A 21,348-nucleotide genomic window follows, 5' to 3' on the forward strand; every position below is an offset into this window, starting at 1 on the left:
GTCATGCAGGGTTTGTGTGTATTTGAGTGTGAGCTGACGTTTGTGGGAACCTCTCATGTGTTGACTGCAGTGAGTTGGGCATGTAATATGGGCTGATGGCCAATGTGTGTGAGTGTGTGTGTGTGCAGCAGCAGTGTATTGATGTTCTTACTCCTTAGTGTATTCAGTGAATTCAACTCCCTACTTTGTTTTTGACTTTTTGCATGTAACAAGAATAGGAATCAGGAATAGGATGTAATTTATCTATTTATCTCATTTATTTATTTTTGTAACTTTACATAGCTTTTATACCTACTTTGGAAATAGAGATATTCATTGTCTCCTGACGATGTAGCCTAATGACTTTGCCGACTCCGTGGCTTTTCCTCTTGTGCATCCATGATGTTATAACTTTTTCTTCATTGAAGTTATGTAAATATTGTTGGTGGATTGTGATGAGATTTGGTAAAAACTGTCTGAAGAGAATGAATCGTTACGACTTTCATCCTCTGACTTTTCTCTTGTGCCGGCACATCCAAATTTCAGCTTTTCATTGTTTTTGAATGTGTATAAAACTAATGATATTCTCAACTTTATTGTTTGAAAAGAAAACAAATATGTATATGGTAAATGGAGTATTAACTAAACATCAACACGCTAAATGTGAGCACGCGGATGTGATCATTAAGCAAAAAGAAAACCCTGATAGAAACAATCTGTTCTAAATAAGAGACACAGAAATGTGTTTTCCCAAAGTGTTCCTGATCCACACAACCTCTTAATGCAAATGTTTATTATCAAAATGACTTAAAACAGAGTATGTATCTCAAAATTTGGCAACGCTCCATACATACACTCAAATGTAATTACATATTATAGGTCTATAATGTCACAAGTAGTTGGTTTATACTGTAAAGTCGTTTTCAGACACCAGCTGCAGGTAAAATCCAGAGAATTGGCTACGGAGTTTACACAGAGTCTGTTTTCACACATGCAAAGGGAGAGGTTTTCTACACAGACACGTTCACAACAGCAACGAATCCTCCGCAATATTCAGGCGAGAGGTGGAGCAGCCGGGTGCCGCAGGAAGAGGCAGGAAGTGATGTATTCATGCTGCTGCGGAGATCACGTGGCAACACACTTATCACCACAAACTCTCTTGACACATTAGTCTGTGTCCTCTATGTGAATAACACCCTTTTTCCACCAGGAGATATTTGTTTTCTTTTTTTCTTTTTTTCTTTCTGCGTCTGTCGCCTGTTCGAAGTGTTATCAACCCCCCCACAACTTCTCCTGGATTTGATAAAAAGTCAGCAGAGACTGCGGAGCGTTTCACTCGGACATTTGCATTCACACATGCACCTCCTCTGCAGAACATATGGAGGAACTGTGGAATTCAGTGCATATCTGAAAGCTGTGGGGACAAGAGTGAATCATATTTGTGTCTGTGGAGGTACCTGCTCTTATTGCCGTGGCTTCTATGAGGCCAACCACAAAACAAACAGGATGAGTCCCAGACGCTGGTCTCTGTTATAAAGGAGACCGTTCTTTGAATCAGTATCTCCCACTTGACTTGAGACATTCAAAACATGATCTGGAGTCAAACTTGTCAACTAAGATACAACAGAAAATTTCTTTCACACACTTTGGTTTTTCATTAATTGCTGCTGGCCTCACTTAACTATATATAATGTGTTTTTAATTGCTGTATTTCATATCCATCCAGCCATCATCTATTCCTCTTCACCTTTGAGGGTGGCGTGGGAAGATGGAGTCAATGTATCACAGGGTCAATATACATAAACAAACAACCATTCACACCTATGAACAATTTATAGTCTCCAATTAACCTAAACCCAATATTTGGACTGTGGGAGGCTGGAGCCAGAGTACCTGATGATAACCCACGTAGACGTGGGGAAACTAGCATCAAACCTGGGATGATTACACCTGTGATCATCATGTTTTCATCCATTACATGACTCATGAATACAACAAGTCATAACAGCATGTGAAGTGCAAAAGAGGAAAACAGTCCTGATCTCATCCTGGCTCACCCCCCCCACAGACAGCAGTACAGTGTGTGGTGTCAGTCTGCTGGCGCTGATAGGCAGCATGTGGTTTCTCCTCAACACTAATCTGTCGGACAAGCAGTGAGCAGCACTCCAATAATATGTCTCTGGTAGGAAGTACGAGCGCAGCGCAAAACTCTAGGACTTCCTGCTCCTCTGGGCTATCAGGATGTACAGACTCAGAGGAGCAACACACACTCACACACACTCGTGCATACTCCCTCGAACCAACAATGACTCAACAGCTTTGTAGCCAACCACAAAGACACACACTGTGCAGCAGCAGCTTCACATCAGCAACACAGGAACTTTGGAGGCGCGGAACGAGCACCCGCCGTGATCCACTCTGGCATAAGCACATCTCTGGACCACACCCAGTACGTCATGACTTGTAAGTCCCCCCCTCCGCTGACCACCCAGTGTCAACACAAAAGATGAGAGCGCAATGGGAGTGAGAGCCAGGAGGGGGGGGGGATCACGAGGAGGAGGAGGAGGAGGAGGGGAAAGAAGATGAGCAGACAGAGACGCTGAGACACAAAGAGAGCAACAAGCAGATGAGTGCGTTGTGGGTGGGACTCACCAGCTCCACCGACCCATAGTGTTTCCTGCTGAAGTCTCCACGCCTGCAGCCCAGGTCCTCCGAGGCAGAGCTGCAAAACAAACACACACACGGTCACACACATGGCCTCCATCAAACCACATAAACACACGGTAACTGTGACATCACTCGTACATGAGGGGCAGTCGCAGCATCTGCTTTTCTCCCGTCCCTTTAACCTCACTTCGTCTCCTTGCTCATGACCACTTTCTTCCCGCTACGTTCATTCTCTCTGCCCTTCCCTTCTCTTTTTCTTTCTGTCTTTCTTCCCCCTCCTCCTGTCTGTGTGTCTGTTGGCGTGGCGGGGCCGGCTGTGGCACAGCGACTGGCTGGGAGTGGCGGCCAACCCAGTTCTGATTGAGATGTGGGTCCTGATTGAATTATGGCCGAGTGATAGATGGAGACTGGCTGGGAGAGCTGACTGCTGGTCGAATAGTAAAACGCACACACAGAGTGAATACAATCGCTAAAACATGTAAAGGAAAGTGGCACACATGCAAAAGGCATACGTTTAAAAACGTCATACAATAACTTTACAGTCGTCTTAGGCGTTTTACTAAATATCAATATTTACATGGGCCTAAAAGCCACTTGCAGCGTAGATCCATATTAGGAAACACAATCTCACATCAAGTCTACTTCTCTCTGGTGTCACATTGAATAAAATGCTTGACAAAGAAATTCCATTTGCACTAAAAATCTCTACAACAATACACTTTATTACCGTTGTTATTTATCTGAGTTGCTTGTCGAAAAGCTCACAATAAAGACACAGATCCCTTTCCGTCAAATCGATTTCTAAGAACTAGAAGAGCACACACCCGCCGAGGCCCAACAGTCCCTTTTAATTCAATCAAACTGCAACTAATCAGGGAAATCGGTGAAAGTGTCAAAAACACCCAATATCACAATGTTAAAGAAGATAATATATAATTCCTGGATCTGTCTCCCTGATCTGAATCTGCACCTGATCCATCCTTCCACCAGGTTTCGTGGAAATGCATTTGGTAGTCTTTACATAATCCTGCTTAGAAACAAACATACAAACCAACCAACAAACAAGGCGGACAAGGGGGAAAACACAACCTACTTGGCAGCGGTGATGAAGGTAAAGTTTGATAGTTTTGGAAAAACAGCAGATCTTGTTGTCATGGGACAAGATCTGTGCCTTAAATCTATGCATTAAAATGGAACTATAGTTAGCATATAATTTTATATGCTAACTGAAGTCATATTTTATATTTGAAGCAAAAAAAAACTATCTCTGGCGTGAACTCATTATATAACTTGAAACAGTGCAAAACATGCAGACACAGATAAAAGAATGTCAATAATTGTGTTTTAAAAAAATGATCTTGAGATGCCGGAGGTACAAAGAATTCTGAGAGTGCTCCCTGTGCGCTACGCAGCCTCTCACTCCTCTTGTGATTTTCTCCGGATGCATTTTGTTTAATGTCACAAATTCCTCTGTGACGAATAGAAAACACACGGTGGCAGATGTTGCAGTTGGCCTTGTAGACATCGTCCCCTCAGGATCCCAGCCATTGAAACTTATTTTCCCACTATCTTCTGTGTTTCTGCAATCTTTTCTTTTTTGCTGGCGGACTGTGCTCGAAAGTCGACATTTTTATATATCCCACCGCTGTTAGCAACACTATCACTCATGCTTCTCGTTGGTTGTGACGTGTGCCTTGAGAGACAGGCGGAGGGATCACAGAGCAGGAGGGTTTCCCACAAATCTATGTCACACAAAACGCCCGTGTGAAAATACGGAACGAAGCCGTATTTTACGGGGCGGTCGGCAACAGTAGCTTCATTCAAGCGTTAATAAGCTTAGCTTAGCATAGGGACCAAAACAGGGGGAAACCGCTAGACTAAGTTACCGCTAAAGCTGTGTCTCATTTCAGGGGCTGCATCCTTCTGAGGCTGCATTTGAAGACCAAGTGCTTTCATACCCGAGAAACACAGGCTCCAACAGGTGGCCAACTTATCCCAGGATTCATAGTGTTTCGGTGACAAGCCCTTTTTCAGAGAGGTGGTGCTTCAACTCAACTGAACAGCTAGCAGTACACATTTCTCATCGAGTCCAACAGCAGCTTTGTTGCTTGGCACCAGCAATAAGGGTGGGACTAAGCTGGTAATGCTTTAAAACACCAGCCAAACAAGCAAGTGAGCTATAAACGTGACTGAATAGAACGGGTCATTCTGGTTCATGATACATGCCAGTGATGCGATGTGATCAAGCTACACTCGTGTGAATTAAAGGTTCAGTTGCAAAGCAGTTTGCAGCACAATGACCCCACAAGAACTTTTGTGGAGACTCAAGGCTCAGTGTTGTGACAGTGAACTGGTCGACGTTAACAATGTACCACTGAACAACCCATATATCACTTCTTATCTTCAGTCATGCTGATTCTATTACTATTGATCCAGCCTGATCTAAGTAGATAGCACTGTAAAAAGTCTAAAATCTTAGAGTAAGAAGAAACAGAAAGAACAAGCTGGGATATTATTTAAGAAAAAGATCCACACACAGCCACACAGCTCTTTTACAGCATTTGATTTCTTTGTAATACTAAATGCAATATAAATCTACTTAAATCTACAGAATTATTGCCAAGAGGTACGGTACGCCAAAGCAAAGTCCCACACCATGCAAGGAGACTGGTTAAACTGGTTAAACTGGAAAAATATCAAGAAAAATAAGGTGGTTTGAGGGATTAGTTAAACAGCAGGTTTCTAAGAAGGCATCAAGGATTCGAATGACAATGATAAGCAGGATACAAATCTACAGGTGTTGTGCACTGGAGCTCACTTTGGAAAAACTAGGAGCAGAAACGTCAAATTGCACCTAAATCTTAACGTGCCAAAACCCACCGGGTCGCAGGCGAGGTTCAGGCGTCACTTCGCACCGCACAGCACCACCCGCATCCGTCACTGTTACATCTGCCTCTCCCACGCATGTGAACAGAGACACGAGGCAGATTATGTGTCATTACTACAGCAGGCTTATTCTGCTGCGCAAAAACCTAGATATACCGCCACACATATGCGGCCGTGACGGCACAACACAATTTAATGAGGATGAATTTATTTCACTAAGCATTCTGTAACGGGCCGTCACAAATTCCTGTTGCACTTTTTACCCAACATCCAAATAGAAGAATTTAAAAAAGGTCTTGGGGGTTATTTGCTGTTTGTATTTTGTATGTATTGTGTATTTGTTTGAAACTAATGTCTGTGTGATTGTCTGAGGGGTGTAAATGACCTGCATGCTTTTTGCTTCCTCCTCCTCTCTGGACCACATCCCCCCACTCCTCGCCTATCTCCCCCCAACTCTTCCCTCTCTGGTCAGGTTTCTCTCTCTCTCTCTCCGCCTCTCTGCGGGAGGAGGAGATGGAGCCAGAGTGGGACTGTTTATACATAATGTGCACTCAATCTTAAAGGTCATATCTTAAAGTGTGTCTGTACTGCAGGATGTATCCATCACCGCTTCCTTACTCGCTGCCCGCTGGCTTCGGTGATCTGGGTGGGGTCTGCTGAAGCCCCATCACAACCTGGACTCCATCACAGCATTCTACCTTAATAAGTGCCCACTTTGTCTTCTCTGCATTCAGGTGGCTATCTCTCCTACCCTTCACCTTTGCTTTGAGTGGGGGGTGATGAGAGGGGCTGTACGTCGGAGGGGGATAATTTAGTGGCACCACCCAGCGAACCTTCCTAAAGAAAACCACCTCATCATCTCCCGGTGAAGCTCCTCTGGAAAGCTCTCATTAGTTTGAGGCTTTTGGTGATGTTTAAATGTACATGTGAACAGTGTGCCCATGGTATTTTGCACATGCAGGAGGTGTACTCTGTGGTGAACAAGATAGTGTCTGTCAGATCAAAAAGAAGAGCAACAGTCAAGCTTTGCTAATACCCATCAAAGAAGTGAAAGAGCCAAGGGAGAAAAGTGCCTCCAGTCTGATGAGGAACGTGTACCTGTCATCAGAGCTCTGGCAGCGCGGGGCAGTGAGGCTGACAGAGCTCTGATGACTTCAAGTACAGTATAGTACGGTGTACGCGGACTCAAAAAGTGATAATCAGTGTGACACTGTAACCAAAGTAAGGACTAAAACTTGTACCAGTCATGTTTTTACTGCAAATACTGAATCGTAAGTTCTGAGTTTGATCCATGGTTGTTTTTTTTTCATAACTATAAATCTCAGAGAGCAGTGATATCATAAGATTTTATATCCATTATATATTCTTTTCTCTTTTAAGACATGATTTTGGTTTGTCCACCACTCAAGTAAAGACTTTTAACAATTTGTAACTTCGCCCGGCTGCTGGGGGTCTCCCAATTAAAACAGTAAAAGTAACTAAAGACCTAGTTTGACCTCACGTCGTGAAGCAGCGTGGGATAATGGGAGGTGTTGTCTTCACCACTACTGCTAATGAAAATACACCTGAGGTGACTATGGCGCAAGTCTTGTTCTTGGATGAGGACCTTCCATCCATCCATTATCTATAATGCTTATCCTGTGAGGTTCGCGTGGGGGGGGGGGGCTGGTGTCAATCCCAGCTGACATTGGGCGAGAGGCAGGGTACACTGTGGCCAGGTATCACAGGGTATCACAGGGCCAACAAACAGAGACAAACAACCATTCACACTCACTCTAACTGTCAATTTAAAGTTACTTTAACCCCAATCTGCAGATGTTTGGACTGTGGGAGGAAGCCGGGGTCCAAGCAGAAAACCCACACGGACACGGGGAGAACATGCAAACTCCACACAGAAAGAGTAAGGCCAAACCAGGATTCGAACTAGGACAGTACTTAACACTGCACCACTGTGCCACCCTCCTGAATGAGGTTATGTATTAATGTTTTATTCACGTTATACAACAAATGGCAATGAATAAATAAGGAAAAAAATAAACAATTGGCTAACTGGCTAGCAGTGTGTTATTCTTTCGTCTTACATCATTTGCCAGAGGAGTTACAGCAGAGACGGGGAAAGTATCGGGTCACGCTGATATGACGCAATTAAAAGGCAACTAAAATGACGCGCCCCGCTACCTCGAATATAACAAGGTTTCTCTCAGTTTGAACATAAAAAATTTGGGAGAATGTTAAGTCAACAAAATATATATCGCAGGTCATTTTCAGACATTTAAATGAAGAATTGTTATATATTATATCCTTAAATATTGCTACAGCTATAGTTGGCCGTTAAACTTTGTTTCCCACAGGATAAACTGTAACTTCCACATTTAGCACAACACTGTGCCTAAATACAAATTCAAATATAACAGAGCCGCCCTTTCGTGACATGTAACACACTTGAAACCATTATCCTGCATTCAAAGCTATGGCCGCATGTTTGGAAATCATAACTCGAACTCTGCACAGTTCCGATATTTGCTTTCCAGCAGCATAATGGCTTTTGGCCAAAGAAAAAAGAAGACTTTGAAAGCTTTGACCAAAGATAAATAGCTCTGAAACAGAAAGAGGTAAAATGTATATTCAGTAATGGAGTACGGGAAAGGTTACAAATTGTGGTTTCTGTCACATAAGGCAATGGTCAGTGGCCACTGAAAGGCTCCATATCCACTGAAAAGTGACGTATACAGTAAATCACACTGCTGCCCATCATACTAAACCTCCTCGTGCTCAGGAAAAGAAAAAGCCAATCTATTTATCACTTTAAACTCTTAGATCATTCCATAAAGTGGCTCTTTATGAGATTGTGTCAAAAGGAGAACAAAAAGAACTGCAGAGAACGACGATGAAAAACATAAAAAAGCCCATCAACTAGTACAGAATTACCTCACACATATAGTACATCCACAACTCCCAGCTGCTTCTGACAGTCTAAATAATTCAAATGTCAGTGGAATGTTTTCTGCAGCAGCTCCTACACTGCAGACATGTGAGCTTCACATGTTAAATGATGCAGATGAAAACTGTTTCATAATCGTGTTTCTCTTAAGGTTCAATTTGGGATTCAAACCATTTCAAATGTAAACTCTGCTGATGCATGCACCAAAACACACAGTTACAGCTACAAATGTTGCTGGGTGCACGACATGCACAGTAAAACACTAACCCACCACTTTTCTGCTGCAGCTTCTACTGCACTAATAAGTCACAATCATTTAGTGACAAAAAACAAAACAAAATCATGCCATGGGAGCAACATGACAGGAGCATTTAATGAATTTAATTCTCATTTACTTTTCTTTGGCTCTTCTCTCTACAACACGGAAACATGCACCTGAGCTACAGGCATCATTGACTGTGTTCAAGTGTCACTGTGCCCCACGGTGCTGCTTTATCTGGTAAAGAGCTGCTGCAGTGGTGGCACTTTTCAGATCCATCAACAGTAAAGAGGCTGGGAATGAGCAACAGCAGAGTAACCTTGGACCAAGTCTGAACTCCACTGCACAGTTAAAGCCGGATGCTCTGCCCCGTACACGGTATTCTGCTGCTGTCAGAGCTGCATGCACCTCCAGTCTACCTTAGACTGAAAAGCACGCCATGAATAATTCATGATTTTCCATAAAGGCTATACTGTAATGACCCGGGAAAAAATAAAAAAAAGAGGAGGAAGAAGAAGAAGAAGACAGATCAGCTCAGGGATGATTCAGTTTGAACAGTTGAATAAAACTAAAGCAGCTGCTGTGGTTTAATTAAAAAAGCTGCTGTGGCTGACAGAGTCTGTGCCGGAGTGTCAATACTTCCACACTGAGGACTTGTGGATTCAGTGGCGGCTCAGTTCGCCAGCCATCCCGCAGTAAATGGAAAAACAAGATCAATAAATCATGCACTTGATGCACATCCACACAAGTATGACACTCCACACAAACACTGTAAACACTAGAAAGCCACTGCTGGAGGGTAATAACTGCACTTTAAATGCTGCGTAAAGCAGGAGCAGGTGTTATCAGCCTTCTTCTTTTTTTTTGGCTATGCGTAAAAATATGCCAGTGCTGCAGGGACATGACAGAGCGACGGCAGAAAGAGCTTTGCATTCAACAGATGAGATGTGGCATCATGCAGGAAACACACAGGGAAGAGCAGAGTTTCATGTCTGAGTTTGTTTTTTACCGCTGATAGAAAGTCAACAGTTTGCTAGAGGCTGGATCCACACTGTTCATGTCCCCATGCGATGTCAGTCCAGCGGACAAGGCGACAACAACAAGCCGGCGTCTGTTTCTCTCTTTCCCCCCTTTCTGCCTCCTCCAGAATGTTCCTCCTCCGGCTAAGAGCGCAGGTACATCACCGACAACAGCTGATCGAACCGCGGCTGCTGCTCGGACGCGTCACGGGCTCCTCCTGGCTCTTGCGCGCAACTGGTCACAGCCACAGCATGATGGTGGAGCGGAGCTGTGTGTTTATTGAGTGATCCCCCCCTCTCCCTGTCTCTCCTCCTATATTGCTTCCTCTACCCCCACACACACACACACACACACGTCACCGCGGTTTTTTTTTTTGGTGCTCGGGGCTCTGCAGAGTAAAAGGCACCATTCAGAGCAGATGAGTCTTATCGTCTTTTATCCCCCTCTTTGAGTTGCTGTTACATCACCGTCAATTACGCGAAGCCTCCTGCAGCTACGGTTCTAAGTGATGTCAGGATGCAGCAGTGGCGGATCTAGGATTTTTTTGGGAGCCATCAAGGGGCCAGAATTTACACAGAGGGGCCAATTACATGTCCAACAAGGATGCACAATTCCTGATTCAGTAAGATGCACATTTAAGTCGTTCCCTGTTTACTGTTAGCGCTACAGCTCGGAGCAAAGCCACACATCATTGAATATATTTTGAAGATACTTCCTTGTTCGAGCACATTGCGTAAAATAATAGTCAATTATTATTGTTAATAAGTGAGTAGTTTCTAAAAAAAAAGAGAAAAAGGCCACTGACAGGGGCACTTCAGGGGCCAATTAGATTTCAGCTGTGGTCAGTGCCCAACCCCCGGCCCTGCCCCTGGATCCGCCCCTGTGAGGCGAGAGGAAGACCTGCCTGCAGCTTTTCAACCTCCACGGCCAATTATTCTTAAACTAAGAGATATCAACTTTGATTTTGAAATAAATTTGATATTCTATCTATCTATCTATCTATCTATCTATCTATCTATCTATCTATCCGTCTGTTGACAAGATGTTGGCTTCATTATTAGAACACTTACAAATAAGAACATTGGGGTTGCCAGGTACACAAACATATATTTACCAACTTTTAAAAAATTGCTTCAATTTGTAACACACAAATTAAATAATCAAGTTATATAAACACTATAGATACATTTAATTTGAAAGAAAAAAAACAAATTTGTGCATTACCAATTAAAATGTTTTTTCTTGAACTGTTTAACAAGTTTCTTTTGTCAGTGAAGCGAAAACATATTTAAGTTACAAATGCTGGTAATGAAACAATTAATAATTATAGGTTTAAGCTCTAATGAGATATCACCTCTGTATTTATAATTACTAAAAGGTTTTAATCCACCCAGTCTCCAATGTAAATGTAAATAGTGATAAATAAAAGTCTTTAATTACAATTAATAAACCTCCATAAATGATGAGGTAGAGAGTGGTGCCAAATTTCTCTCTGTTTTTCTTTGGCCTCTCTGATCTTCACCAATCAATCACTCTTATGTGCTCCCAGGGGTTTACCCATAATCCCACTGAACAGAAGGGAGGGGGCAGCGATGAGGTCATTCATTCACGTAACCTCCCTCTTCCTTGTCTCTTTTTTATAGAGCCCAACCAATATGGACTTTTTGGGGCCGATTCTGATATTAGGAAGTAAAACTGATACATCGGTCGAGTTCTACTTTTTTATATCCTACCTTTCTATCTCTTTTTCTACCTTCTACTTTTGAACTCACTTTATGGTCGGTCCTTGAGAACACAGCTGCATACACAGATCTGACATCTGCTTTTATTACACTGCTGCCACTCATCCATTCATTATAGTGAAGCTGAGTTACAGAAACATCCACTCTTGTGTTTTGTAAACTTAAACTTGTCTGTTTGAGATCCCACAGACACATACCCTGTTTGTAAAAGTGTAAAAACAATGATAAGAATAAGCTTCCTGATTTATTCAGTCTGTGGTTATTACACCCAAATAAGGAAATGATTATTGTTTCATATGTTTCGTGTAGAACAAACGTAGCTTCCTCTTTATCAACGGAAAGTTATTCACAGACAAAGAAATGTACGTTATATTAACTGAGATAGTTTAGTGTCAGACCACAGGGTCACATAACGTCCTGTTTGTCTCCAACATCCAATAACAGAAATACAAATAGGGTTATTAGGGTGTTTTTTGCGCAGTTAAAGAAAACACCCTGTTACCAGGGTCCCCAAAAAGAACACATGTCTTGAAGCTCATCTTAAAATCATATTCACTTATCCACCTGTAAAAAAACGAAAAACAGTTTTAAGCCGCTGTAAATCTGCTTATCAATGGATCGTGAAAAGACCCCTATGAGGTTCCAATGTAAGTGATGGGGGACAAAATCCTCAGTGCCAATTTTACACAAAAATGCATTGAAGTGTGTTTTTCCTATGAGGTGGGAGTTTTCCAAAATAACCCAAATTTGATCCAAAAAAACTGAAACTATGAAAGATACCTAATGTCTAAATTGAAATGCTGAATCCTCTGTTAGCTTCTGGTTAAAGAGAAGAAATACATTACAAAAGGAAGGTATCTCTTCTCAGTAAAGATCGATGGTAGAATTCCAAAAAAAGTACCAATAGATGTCAGACTGACATGAGAAAGTCTTTTAAGGTCTTCAAAACTCAGGGTGTAATGCAACAGGATGGAAAAGCAAAGACAGACTGAAAGAAATACTTGTCACTTGTATGTGCAATGAGAGATATTGACCATGTGCAGAGGAGGACACATGAAGGAAACAGAGAAATGTGGTATTAACATGTAAGGGAGGGATGTTAATTCTTGATTCTCTGCTCACACACACAAAGAACAGCAGGTGAAACATGAGCTGAGGTAAATCTGATACCTGCGCAATAGTCCAGCCACAGCCTATGTCTGTAGCTCAGACACACACACACACACACACACACACACACACACACACACACATTAAAGAGTGCAGGAATGTTCAGCTCGGGCAACACGACACTCAGCTCCTCATCAATTTTTAATCAGCAGAAACCCCCCTCTGTGACACGGCACGCTAAAGGAAAACACCTAAAGCTACTGTCACACACCGCGGTTTCTCTCTTATTCTCTCTGAAAATGTACTACCTTTAAAAATAGCTTGCATTGAAATGCAGCGGTAATCTGCTACAGCCCGAAGGGGCGAAAAGTAAAAAGTGTTTTCTACAGAGACCACTGGAAATAAAACCTGGGTTTTCACACACACACGTCAGCATCGAGTTACAAACAACCGACCTGAGATACTTGAACACACCCCACCTCAAATTAAGGCTGATCTCACACACACATAAACACACACACACAACTCATACATGTTGCATAAACTCATCTTTGTCACACACCTTCCCATTGTCACACTTTGACACGCACTGAGCTCGATGCCCTTTGCATGTTCTGGTTTTTTGTTTTTTTCAACAGTCGCCTCTAAAGTCAGCCTGGAACAAGGGAAGTTAGAACAGGATAGACTTCCTGTTCAAAGACTCGTCTGTTGATGAGGAGCTATTAACCTGAATGCATAACACAACTGTTATCAGAGAAGGAACTTGTGTAATGTGACTGGTCCAGGTGAAGATTCCTCACAATGGAAAACAAGACGTGCCATTTGTGTTTGTGTCTGTTTCCTGATGTCAATCAATCAACCAATCAAATGAATTAATCTAAACAATAAAATAAATAAAATTGTATTTGTATAGTCCATATTCACAAATCACTATTTGCCTCAGGGCTTAACGTGCTGTTGGCATGGAAGGCGGAGCAGCAATGAATTGTAATGATAAAGGTAAGTTGACTATCAGTAGAAGTATAGAGTATGGTATATTGTAATATAGTATAGTTGAGCAAAGACAACTTAGACAGAATCTGACTTTGAATGTTATTTTATGTCCATCCGTCCATTATCTATCATGAAAATCCTTTGAGGGTCATCAGGGGCTGGAGCTAATCTTATGGAGCCAATCATTGGGTGAGAGGTGGGGCTCAGCCTGGACAGGTCGCCGGCATATTGCTGGCACCTACGGGCAGTTTGGAGTCTCCAGTATTATACTATACTGGGTGTCTTTGGACTGTCGGAAGGAAGCTGGGGTATCTGGAGAAAACCCACACAGACACAGGGAGAACATGCAACCCTCACACAGAAAGACCCAATTTGGCCGACAGGTTCAAGGACCTTCTTGCCATGAGTTGACGGTGCTAACCACTGCTCCACTGTGCCGCCCTGATTAAGTGGAAATCCAGATTTCTTTGTCAAATAGGCTCAGCAGGATCAATACTGCCTACGTAAATAAAACGTAAATAAGATTTAGATGGATTCAAAATGGAGAAAATCTGAACATACCCACTTGTTTGATTAGTTTCTAGTATTTCAGAAGGATTCCTGACAAAGTCATCAAAGTAATACGGCAGTAATTGATGTGACCTTTTCATTTTCGTGTTCGTGTCATTTGTTCATGGACAAACCCAGTTTAGACAACATGGCTATGTGTCACCGTATGACCAACCACCATTTACGAGTGTGTCACCAAGCTGCTGGGCGCTTGTTCTGGTTCTAAAGGGTCAATGTGATGTCATGGCTGTTTGTGTATAAACAGCCATTTTAAGGTCTGCACATTTTAATTTCTTTTCTTGTCATTTCAAGCATTCGACATTTAATGCCGTTTTGTTAGGTTCAAGGGGAGAGTCAGGTTAGGTTGGTAAGATAAGAGCTAATTAAAAAGCACGAAAAGCAAAAATTACATTGTGATAAGACATGGATTAACTTAAAGAACCTGGCGTGTTATTCATTCACCATTTGCTGATTAAAGGCTGAAAGTGTTCATTCACTGTCGAGGGCTTCGTCATTAGTTAGGAGGTGGAATTTAAACAATAGCCCTCAATCTTCCTGAGCGTATGTGTGTGTGTGTGTGTGTGTGTGTGTGTGTGTGTGTGTGTGAGACCTGACAGAGATGGACTATCCCAGGCTCTGCATTCCCCCAGACAACTGCAACTTCAAAGTTCAGGGTATAAAATGTGGGTGTCAGCATTATACTGTGTGGGTTTACAAATCCATGTGCCCGTGCCAGTATTGGTTGTTGTGGTGCACAGGTACACAAACTGCATGTGTGTATGCATGAGCACTCGCGGCGGTTATCCTCAGCCCCTGGTCAATAGCGTGCTAATCCCCCGGAGCTGCGCCGCCATCCCTCTGGTCAGCTGCCACTCCGGCCCTTTAGTCTCACCGCGTAAGCCGTGTCTGACCACAGCACCTTTCCCACGCGTAGGATAAACAAGGCCTCTGTTACTGTGTGTGTGTGAGAAAGCGTATGATGTGATTGGATGTGCAGCTACTCTATATTGCACTGGGTCTGACAGTAGTCCTCGCTATAAATAGAGATGCACGCAAATGAGCAAACACACGTACAGTATAAGCAATGCTGCAAACAGCGTCATGCAAACTGTATGAGGTACAACTACCAGTGTGAACACAGTGGGGTTTGATGTGTCAAACACATTCAGGTGCAACATGCAAATCAATAGGACTGACATGATAACACTTCTCTCTGATGAAGCTTTGTCCCTGGATAATTTGTCCCGGGGGGGGGGGTCAATACAGATGACTTCTTTTGATTATGGAAAGATTCAACCGAGTCCTAAATTTGTGATTTGGACTATATAAATAACATTGACTACAGTATTATGGTGAGTTCAAGAGCACATTTAAGTGTGAAGTAGCTGAAAGGAAAGATTTACTCAAGGACACTAGTTTGTCACCTGCATTTTTCTGCCTGTATTATGCAAAAACATCAGGATGGATTACTTGATGAAGGGTGAGATATGCCTGATGGAAAAGCCAATCAAACTTTAGCCAGACCTGGATCAGGAAGCAGTTTTTTCACTTTAGTCAACAGCGAGATTGAGCGTTTTTTAAGTTTTCATTAATTTCTGAGAGAATAATTTATGAATCTTGATGAAAAAAGTCTGACATGTTCAGCAGACTCATATTTATGAGTGCAAATTTGGATCTATTGAATTTAAACTTGGGTTAATAAGACTGTTGGGACCTGTTTCTTTATATATATATTTTTAAAATAAACTATTGATCTTTATCACGCAGTAGCCTACAACTCCACTCCACTACGTTTTAGAGAGAACTATTGTATTTCAGCTGTAGCTACTGGTTAAGACTTGACAATAATGAGCTTATAAAATACATTGTAAAAGATTTAATCAAAGGTTCCCAACATGGGTAAAAATATCCGATATTTCCCATAAAAAGGATCTAACGTCACAAATCTTCCCACGAGCTCACAGATTGATCTTGTTCAATCACACTGAATTACACTACCTGTATGCAAAATAAAAGTTAAATCTAGCTGTAGAAATTTGCCTACAATGTAGGATAGCCTGTTCTATGACCTACGTAGGAGTTTGAGGTTATGCTAGTTGATTGTAAGATTATTATATTATTCAAATAACAGTAAATTCACACAAATTCTAATCTTTGTTATTATTCAACCAAAAATGCTAAATATTCAGGAGTTGGAGCCCCTCAAATGTCAGGGTTTGATGCCCTTTTCATCATATGTACAAAGTAAAGTGAATATATTTGAGTTTGGAGATGTTGGTCTGATAAAACAAGCATTCTAATAATTAATAAATAATTATAAGCAGATTAAACATCAATACTGAAAATAATTGAGACTAACAGCTCTATAATGAAGTATTATTACATTTCTGCGTTGGTACTTAAGTAAGTATGTGATCACTAAACTGGTTCAGATGTGTTCAAACCTCTAGAAGTACACTACGGTATAAACAATCAGCTGTCCTGCTTTGTTAGTTATTGTACTGGCATTCATTTAAACACACACACACACACACACACACACACACACACACACACACACACACACACACACACACACACACACACACACACACACACACACAGAAGGATGATTTGGATTCAGACCTTGGCCCCTTTGTTTCCAGTGGGCCCCAAATGCCAGCGGGTCACCATGTGGCCTCTGTGAAATGTCACGGTGTCATGTGTGAGGCCGCTCTCATTAAATGTGATCAGGTGAATTAACCTTTTGTCTGAAACGATCAGAGCGGCCCTGGACACCACTCTGCCCTCTGCCCTCTGGCCACATGCATGTGCTCATGTGCACATTTTTGGGACAGTGCACGTTTGTCCTGACTACAGCTGAGTATAAAGATGAAAGTACACGTTACCACTTGGTTTTTCCTCGTGCAGGACACAAGGAAACACAGTGAGCTTGTTGTCTGTGTCTGAGTGAAACCCTGAACGGAATCCACACATCTTGCAGCGCTTACTCCTCCCAGTGGAAAAGTGAATGACCAGAGCAACAGGCGTCTCATTACTACACTGTTTGAACTGCAGTATTTTTAATGCAACTCATCACTTTGGTCTATTTGACAAATCCAAAGCTCAAACTAACATATAGAAAAGGTCCAAAGTGACAAAACCTTTTCTTAATTCACATATTTATATCCACTTTATCTATGTATGACACAATACAGTCAGATTAATGTTTATACAGGGAGAGTCTGCCCTCTTGTGGGTAGAACCTTTATCACAGTTAAATAAGAAACAAAAGAGTTTATTAAACAGTTTCCACAAGCACTTTCTACTTATTTATAATTTCATTAACCCTCTACTGCATTAACTATGTTTTCTAATGTTGAAGTGTTTAAAGTACATTTCTGAGTAATTCTCGTAAATAAAACAAAATTTCTTAAAACATTCTTTGTTAAAAAAAAAATATATATATATAATCAATTATTTCTTTATGTTGGAATTCAATAATTTTAAAAATACATTTTATGATTCATTATCATTCTGTGTGAAGCGGGTACTTTAGTTCATGAAACAGAGAACTACTTTTTCTGACTTACAACGTACATTTCCTCCAAATATCAAACTGCATAAAGACCACAGGAAACTGTGTGTTGGCTGTAGAATGATGAAACATACAAAACTGCCTCTCAGACCTTAGACCTCAGACCATCAGTCTGCTAAATGGGTCTGCTTTGTTAGCATTGTATTTTTTCAAGGTGCAGTAGGAAAACACAGGTACTATCATTTTTTTTTTGTTTATTCATTTCATTTTATTTAGAAATCCGCTTTCTTTATCAAACAGTTTATATCCGTTAGAGGTGTAATATTTCTCACTGGAAAGTAAAGGGCTAACAGAGCTGCTCACTGCAAATCTATGTTCTGTGATGAACCATTATAGCAGATTTACAATGTATTGTTAAAATTATTGAAAATTATCAACATTGTCTGATGTGAACTTTGAATGTTAAAAGTTCAGCTACTGCTGCTTTCTACTGCGGCGGAAATTAAATATGAAATGATCCTAGTGATGTTTTCATTCGTGTGTAATCGTCTAAATTGTACGAATAGTTTTTTTCTCTACCCGAGAAGGGGCCCTTTATATTTACTTTGGGTGCGGGTCCTCCGCCATGTTTTTCACAGTAGCCCAGACTGGACAAACTAACAAGTTCTCTTTCGTGTTCGGAAGGGGAGGATGAGGTGAGGGGTATTCAGCTGCAACATGCAACTTCACCACTAGATGTCACTAAATTCTACACACTGAACCTTTAACTATACACAACATTGGCTTTGGCAAGTTACTGAAAATTTGAAATTAGGTACAGTTAACAGTTACTTCCTTCAACTGAGGTACTTTTGTAGTAACTGCATTAAAAAGTAATTCACTTCTAGACGTATGCTTCAATTCAATTAGAGCGCACAGTGGTATCATTTCGCTTGTATTGCTGAGCCTGTGACACAGTGTAAATGGAAACTGTATTTCTATAGCACTTACCTCTATGATTAACCACTTAAAGCACTTACAGTAAAAGTTGCATTCACCTATTCACACACATTCATACAGCTTCTACGGTTCTTTACTTCAGATGCTTCAGTGCTGGGGATTGAACAACCAACCTCCTGCTCTACCTCTTGAGCCATAACCAGCCCATTGTTATCTAAGACAAGACAACTGTCAAATTATTATCTATCACTGTTTTATCTATCAGGCCTTAAAAGCAAGTCACTAATACTGTTTGAGCAGCTTGAAATAAAGTAACCTTCTCACACATTAACCAGGCACCATTAAAAGGCCCCGGAGAAGCGACGTGCCTCAGCACAGTTTCACACCTCTGGTTACGTGCTTCAAGTCTCATTGTTCTAACAAGTTATGTTGATTTAAAAGTGTTGACCATATCTGAGTCATATTTACGCTGCCACATGTGTGACACCGCTTCTCTAACTGGTTGTTCCCACACAGAGGAAACGTTACACTGCAGCTCTTCCTCTTTATCTGATCCGTACAATTTGTGATAAATTATAAAAAAAACTGTGCAAGGAATTAAAAGACTGTCTGGTGGAAAAAGGGAAAGCGTGTTCAGCTGTTTATTTGTGTGTGTGTGTGCACCTGTGTCTTATACAGTATTTGCATTGTTTTTCCTGAGCCAAAGTAAACCATGCAGATGGAAAAATAGCAGCATGCAACATAATCCCTCTACTATACTGCAGCAGCAGGCCTGTGTACAGTTGGTGAAACTCCCAAAACAGAGTCTCCACATCGACAACTTCTTTGGAGCCACATCAGTACAACCTCCACTGAAACTATTCCCGTCTTTGATTCCTCCACAGGTACTTTTAAACTGCGCCTCCATCTCTTTCACGACTTGTTGCTGTTGCTTTCTCTCTTAAAACGAGGGGAGGTTTTTTTGGCCAGCCTCCCTGAAAACCGCAGGGTAAAAATGTACAACAGTAACCCTTCACGGGCTCCATTTCCTCCTCCGTCTCTCCTGGATCTCGCTTTGAGGGTTATGACGGGGGCAGTGTGCTGGTGTGAAGCAGCTCAAACTGTACACACACACACACACACACTAACAGACACACACACACACTTCCTCTGAACCTTCATACTCACTTCAAACACACACACTCACTTTCACTTTGCCAGTATGAGTCTTGTACACATGTGGATTGTGGCCGTGCTGGAGCTGGCCACATCTCAGCCGATACCCAGTTCAGCACGCTGGCTTTCTTCCAGCCAACTATAATGGGGGAATATTTTTCCAGCCTCCAAGTTTTCCCGAAGCGGTGCACAGTGCATTTTAATAAAGGTATGTGTCTTAAAGCCCTAAATGGAAGCAGATGTTCCCGTCAAAGAGGGAAAGTTTGCATAGGGCTGTAATCAAGCCTTTTTTTTTCTTCTTCTAGTAATTTGAGTCTATTTTTCTGTCTAAATGAGCCTGGTGCTCTGCATTGTGCGCATTGGCTGAACTGTGCCGGGTTGTGCTGAGCTATGCAGCCACATATGGGAGTGATTACAGTCCAGTGTTTATCAGACCTCACTGAGGGACTGACTGTACGGCTGAGCAGAGCAGAACCATGAGCCTTGCGCACTCCGCCTCAATTTCCCAGCTACAACCTTCTATGGAAGTCAGACAAGTGAGACGACACTGCATCAACACGGTGCGAGAGATCACAGGTCCTGGACGCGGCATCTTCTTCAGGCTTGAGTGAATGTGGCTAACTGATCAATATAAAGTTGTCCGGCAGCTATTTGTGATTCGATTAGCGATTTAGATGATGTTAAAGCAAAGGAGTGACAATTCTACATATCAAAGTCTGTGTGTGCAAAAAAATAAAAAGTAATTCAAAGCTATTGCATGAAATGTGATGAATTTTTGTGACGTCACTTCTTAAGTTTGGGCTGAAAAGAAAATGGTACGGAGCTTTTTACTATTTTATTTTCTATTTTTCATATTTCTATTATCCCCTTTGCTGTTGTAACACAGCAAATTTCCCCATAGTGGAAATAATAAGGGATTATCTTATTTTATCTTAACCCTATCTTCATCTCTGCTTGAAGGTGGCTTGAGTTTACATTAGCAGCATTAGCCACTAGCGTAACATTCCTAATCTCTGGGAAATGTAGCCACCGAGATAGATCCAAGACGAATGTGAGCAATAAAAAAGATTAAAAATAGGTAATTAGATGATTCTTCAATGGTTTTTATTTCAGATTAATTAATTGTATTTTCTCGATTGACTTCATCTTCTAAGATGAGCCGAATAAAACTATTTCTGACGCAAAGCGAATCGCAGTGTGGCTTCGAGTGGAGTTCATTTTTTGCTTCGCATTCGCGTATATGCGACCGGGCCTTTTGCTACAAGAAACAGCCAGGAAGAACTTGTCAGAGGATCTGAGAGTTGTAGGAGTAAAGGAGGCAGAGAAGATCAGAGATGTATTGGGAGGCTTAAAGCTTCATAAACAATAAAAGAAACTTATACTGAATCCTATATTTTACTGGAAGTCAGAACAGAGATGCAGGTACAAGTGAAATGCCGTCTCTTAAAATCAATAATGTCTCTATCTGTCGACTAAACATTGCAGCTCTACTGATGCAAGAGGAAAATATCGGTGTCCAATGTGTGTGTGTGTGTGTGTGTGTGTGTGTGTGTGTGTGTGTGTGTGTGTTTAAGAGTGAGCTAAATAACTT

At 41.6% G+C, this 21,348-nt stretch overlaps 1 protein-coding gene across 6 annotated transcripts in view; it reads right to left on the reverse strand.

Moving 5' to 3' along the window:
* garnl3 (GTPase activating Rap/RanGAP domain like 3) overlaps positions 1-21,348 on the reverse strand; it is a 69,547-nt gene that overhangs the window by 40,894 nt on the left and 7,305 nt on the right. For 5 of the 6 annotated variants that reach the window (XM_035184801.2, XM_035184800.2, XM_035184804.2 and 2 more), the window contains one exon: positions 2,632-2,701. In XM_035184801.2, coding sequence (XP_035040692.1) covers positions 2,632-2,701 — 70 coding nt within the window. Of the gene's footprint in view, positions 1-2,631; positions 2,702-9,741; positions 10,042-21,348 lie in introns of those variants that run through there. The other variant, XM_035184802.2, reaches the window with a different exon arrangement.

The sequence above is a fragment of the Hippoglossus stenolepis genome, chromosome 18 (assembly GCF_022539355.2).
Source record: "Hippoglossus stenolepis isolate QCI-W04-F060 chromosome 18, HSTE1.2, whole genome shotgun sequence".
Classification (NCBI taxonomy): Eukaryota; Metazoa; Chordata; class Actinopteri; order Pleuronectiformes; family Pleuronectidae; genus Hippoglossus; species Hippoglossus stenolepis.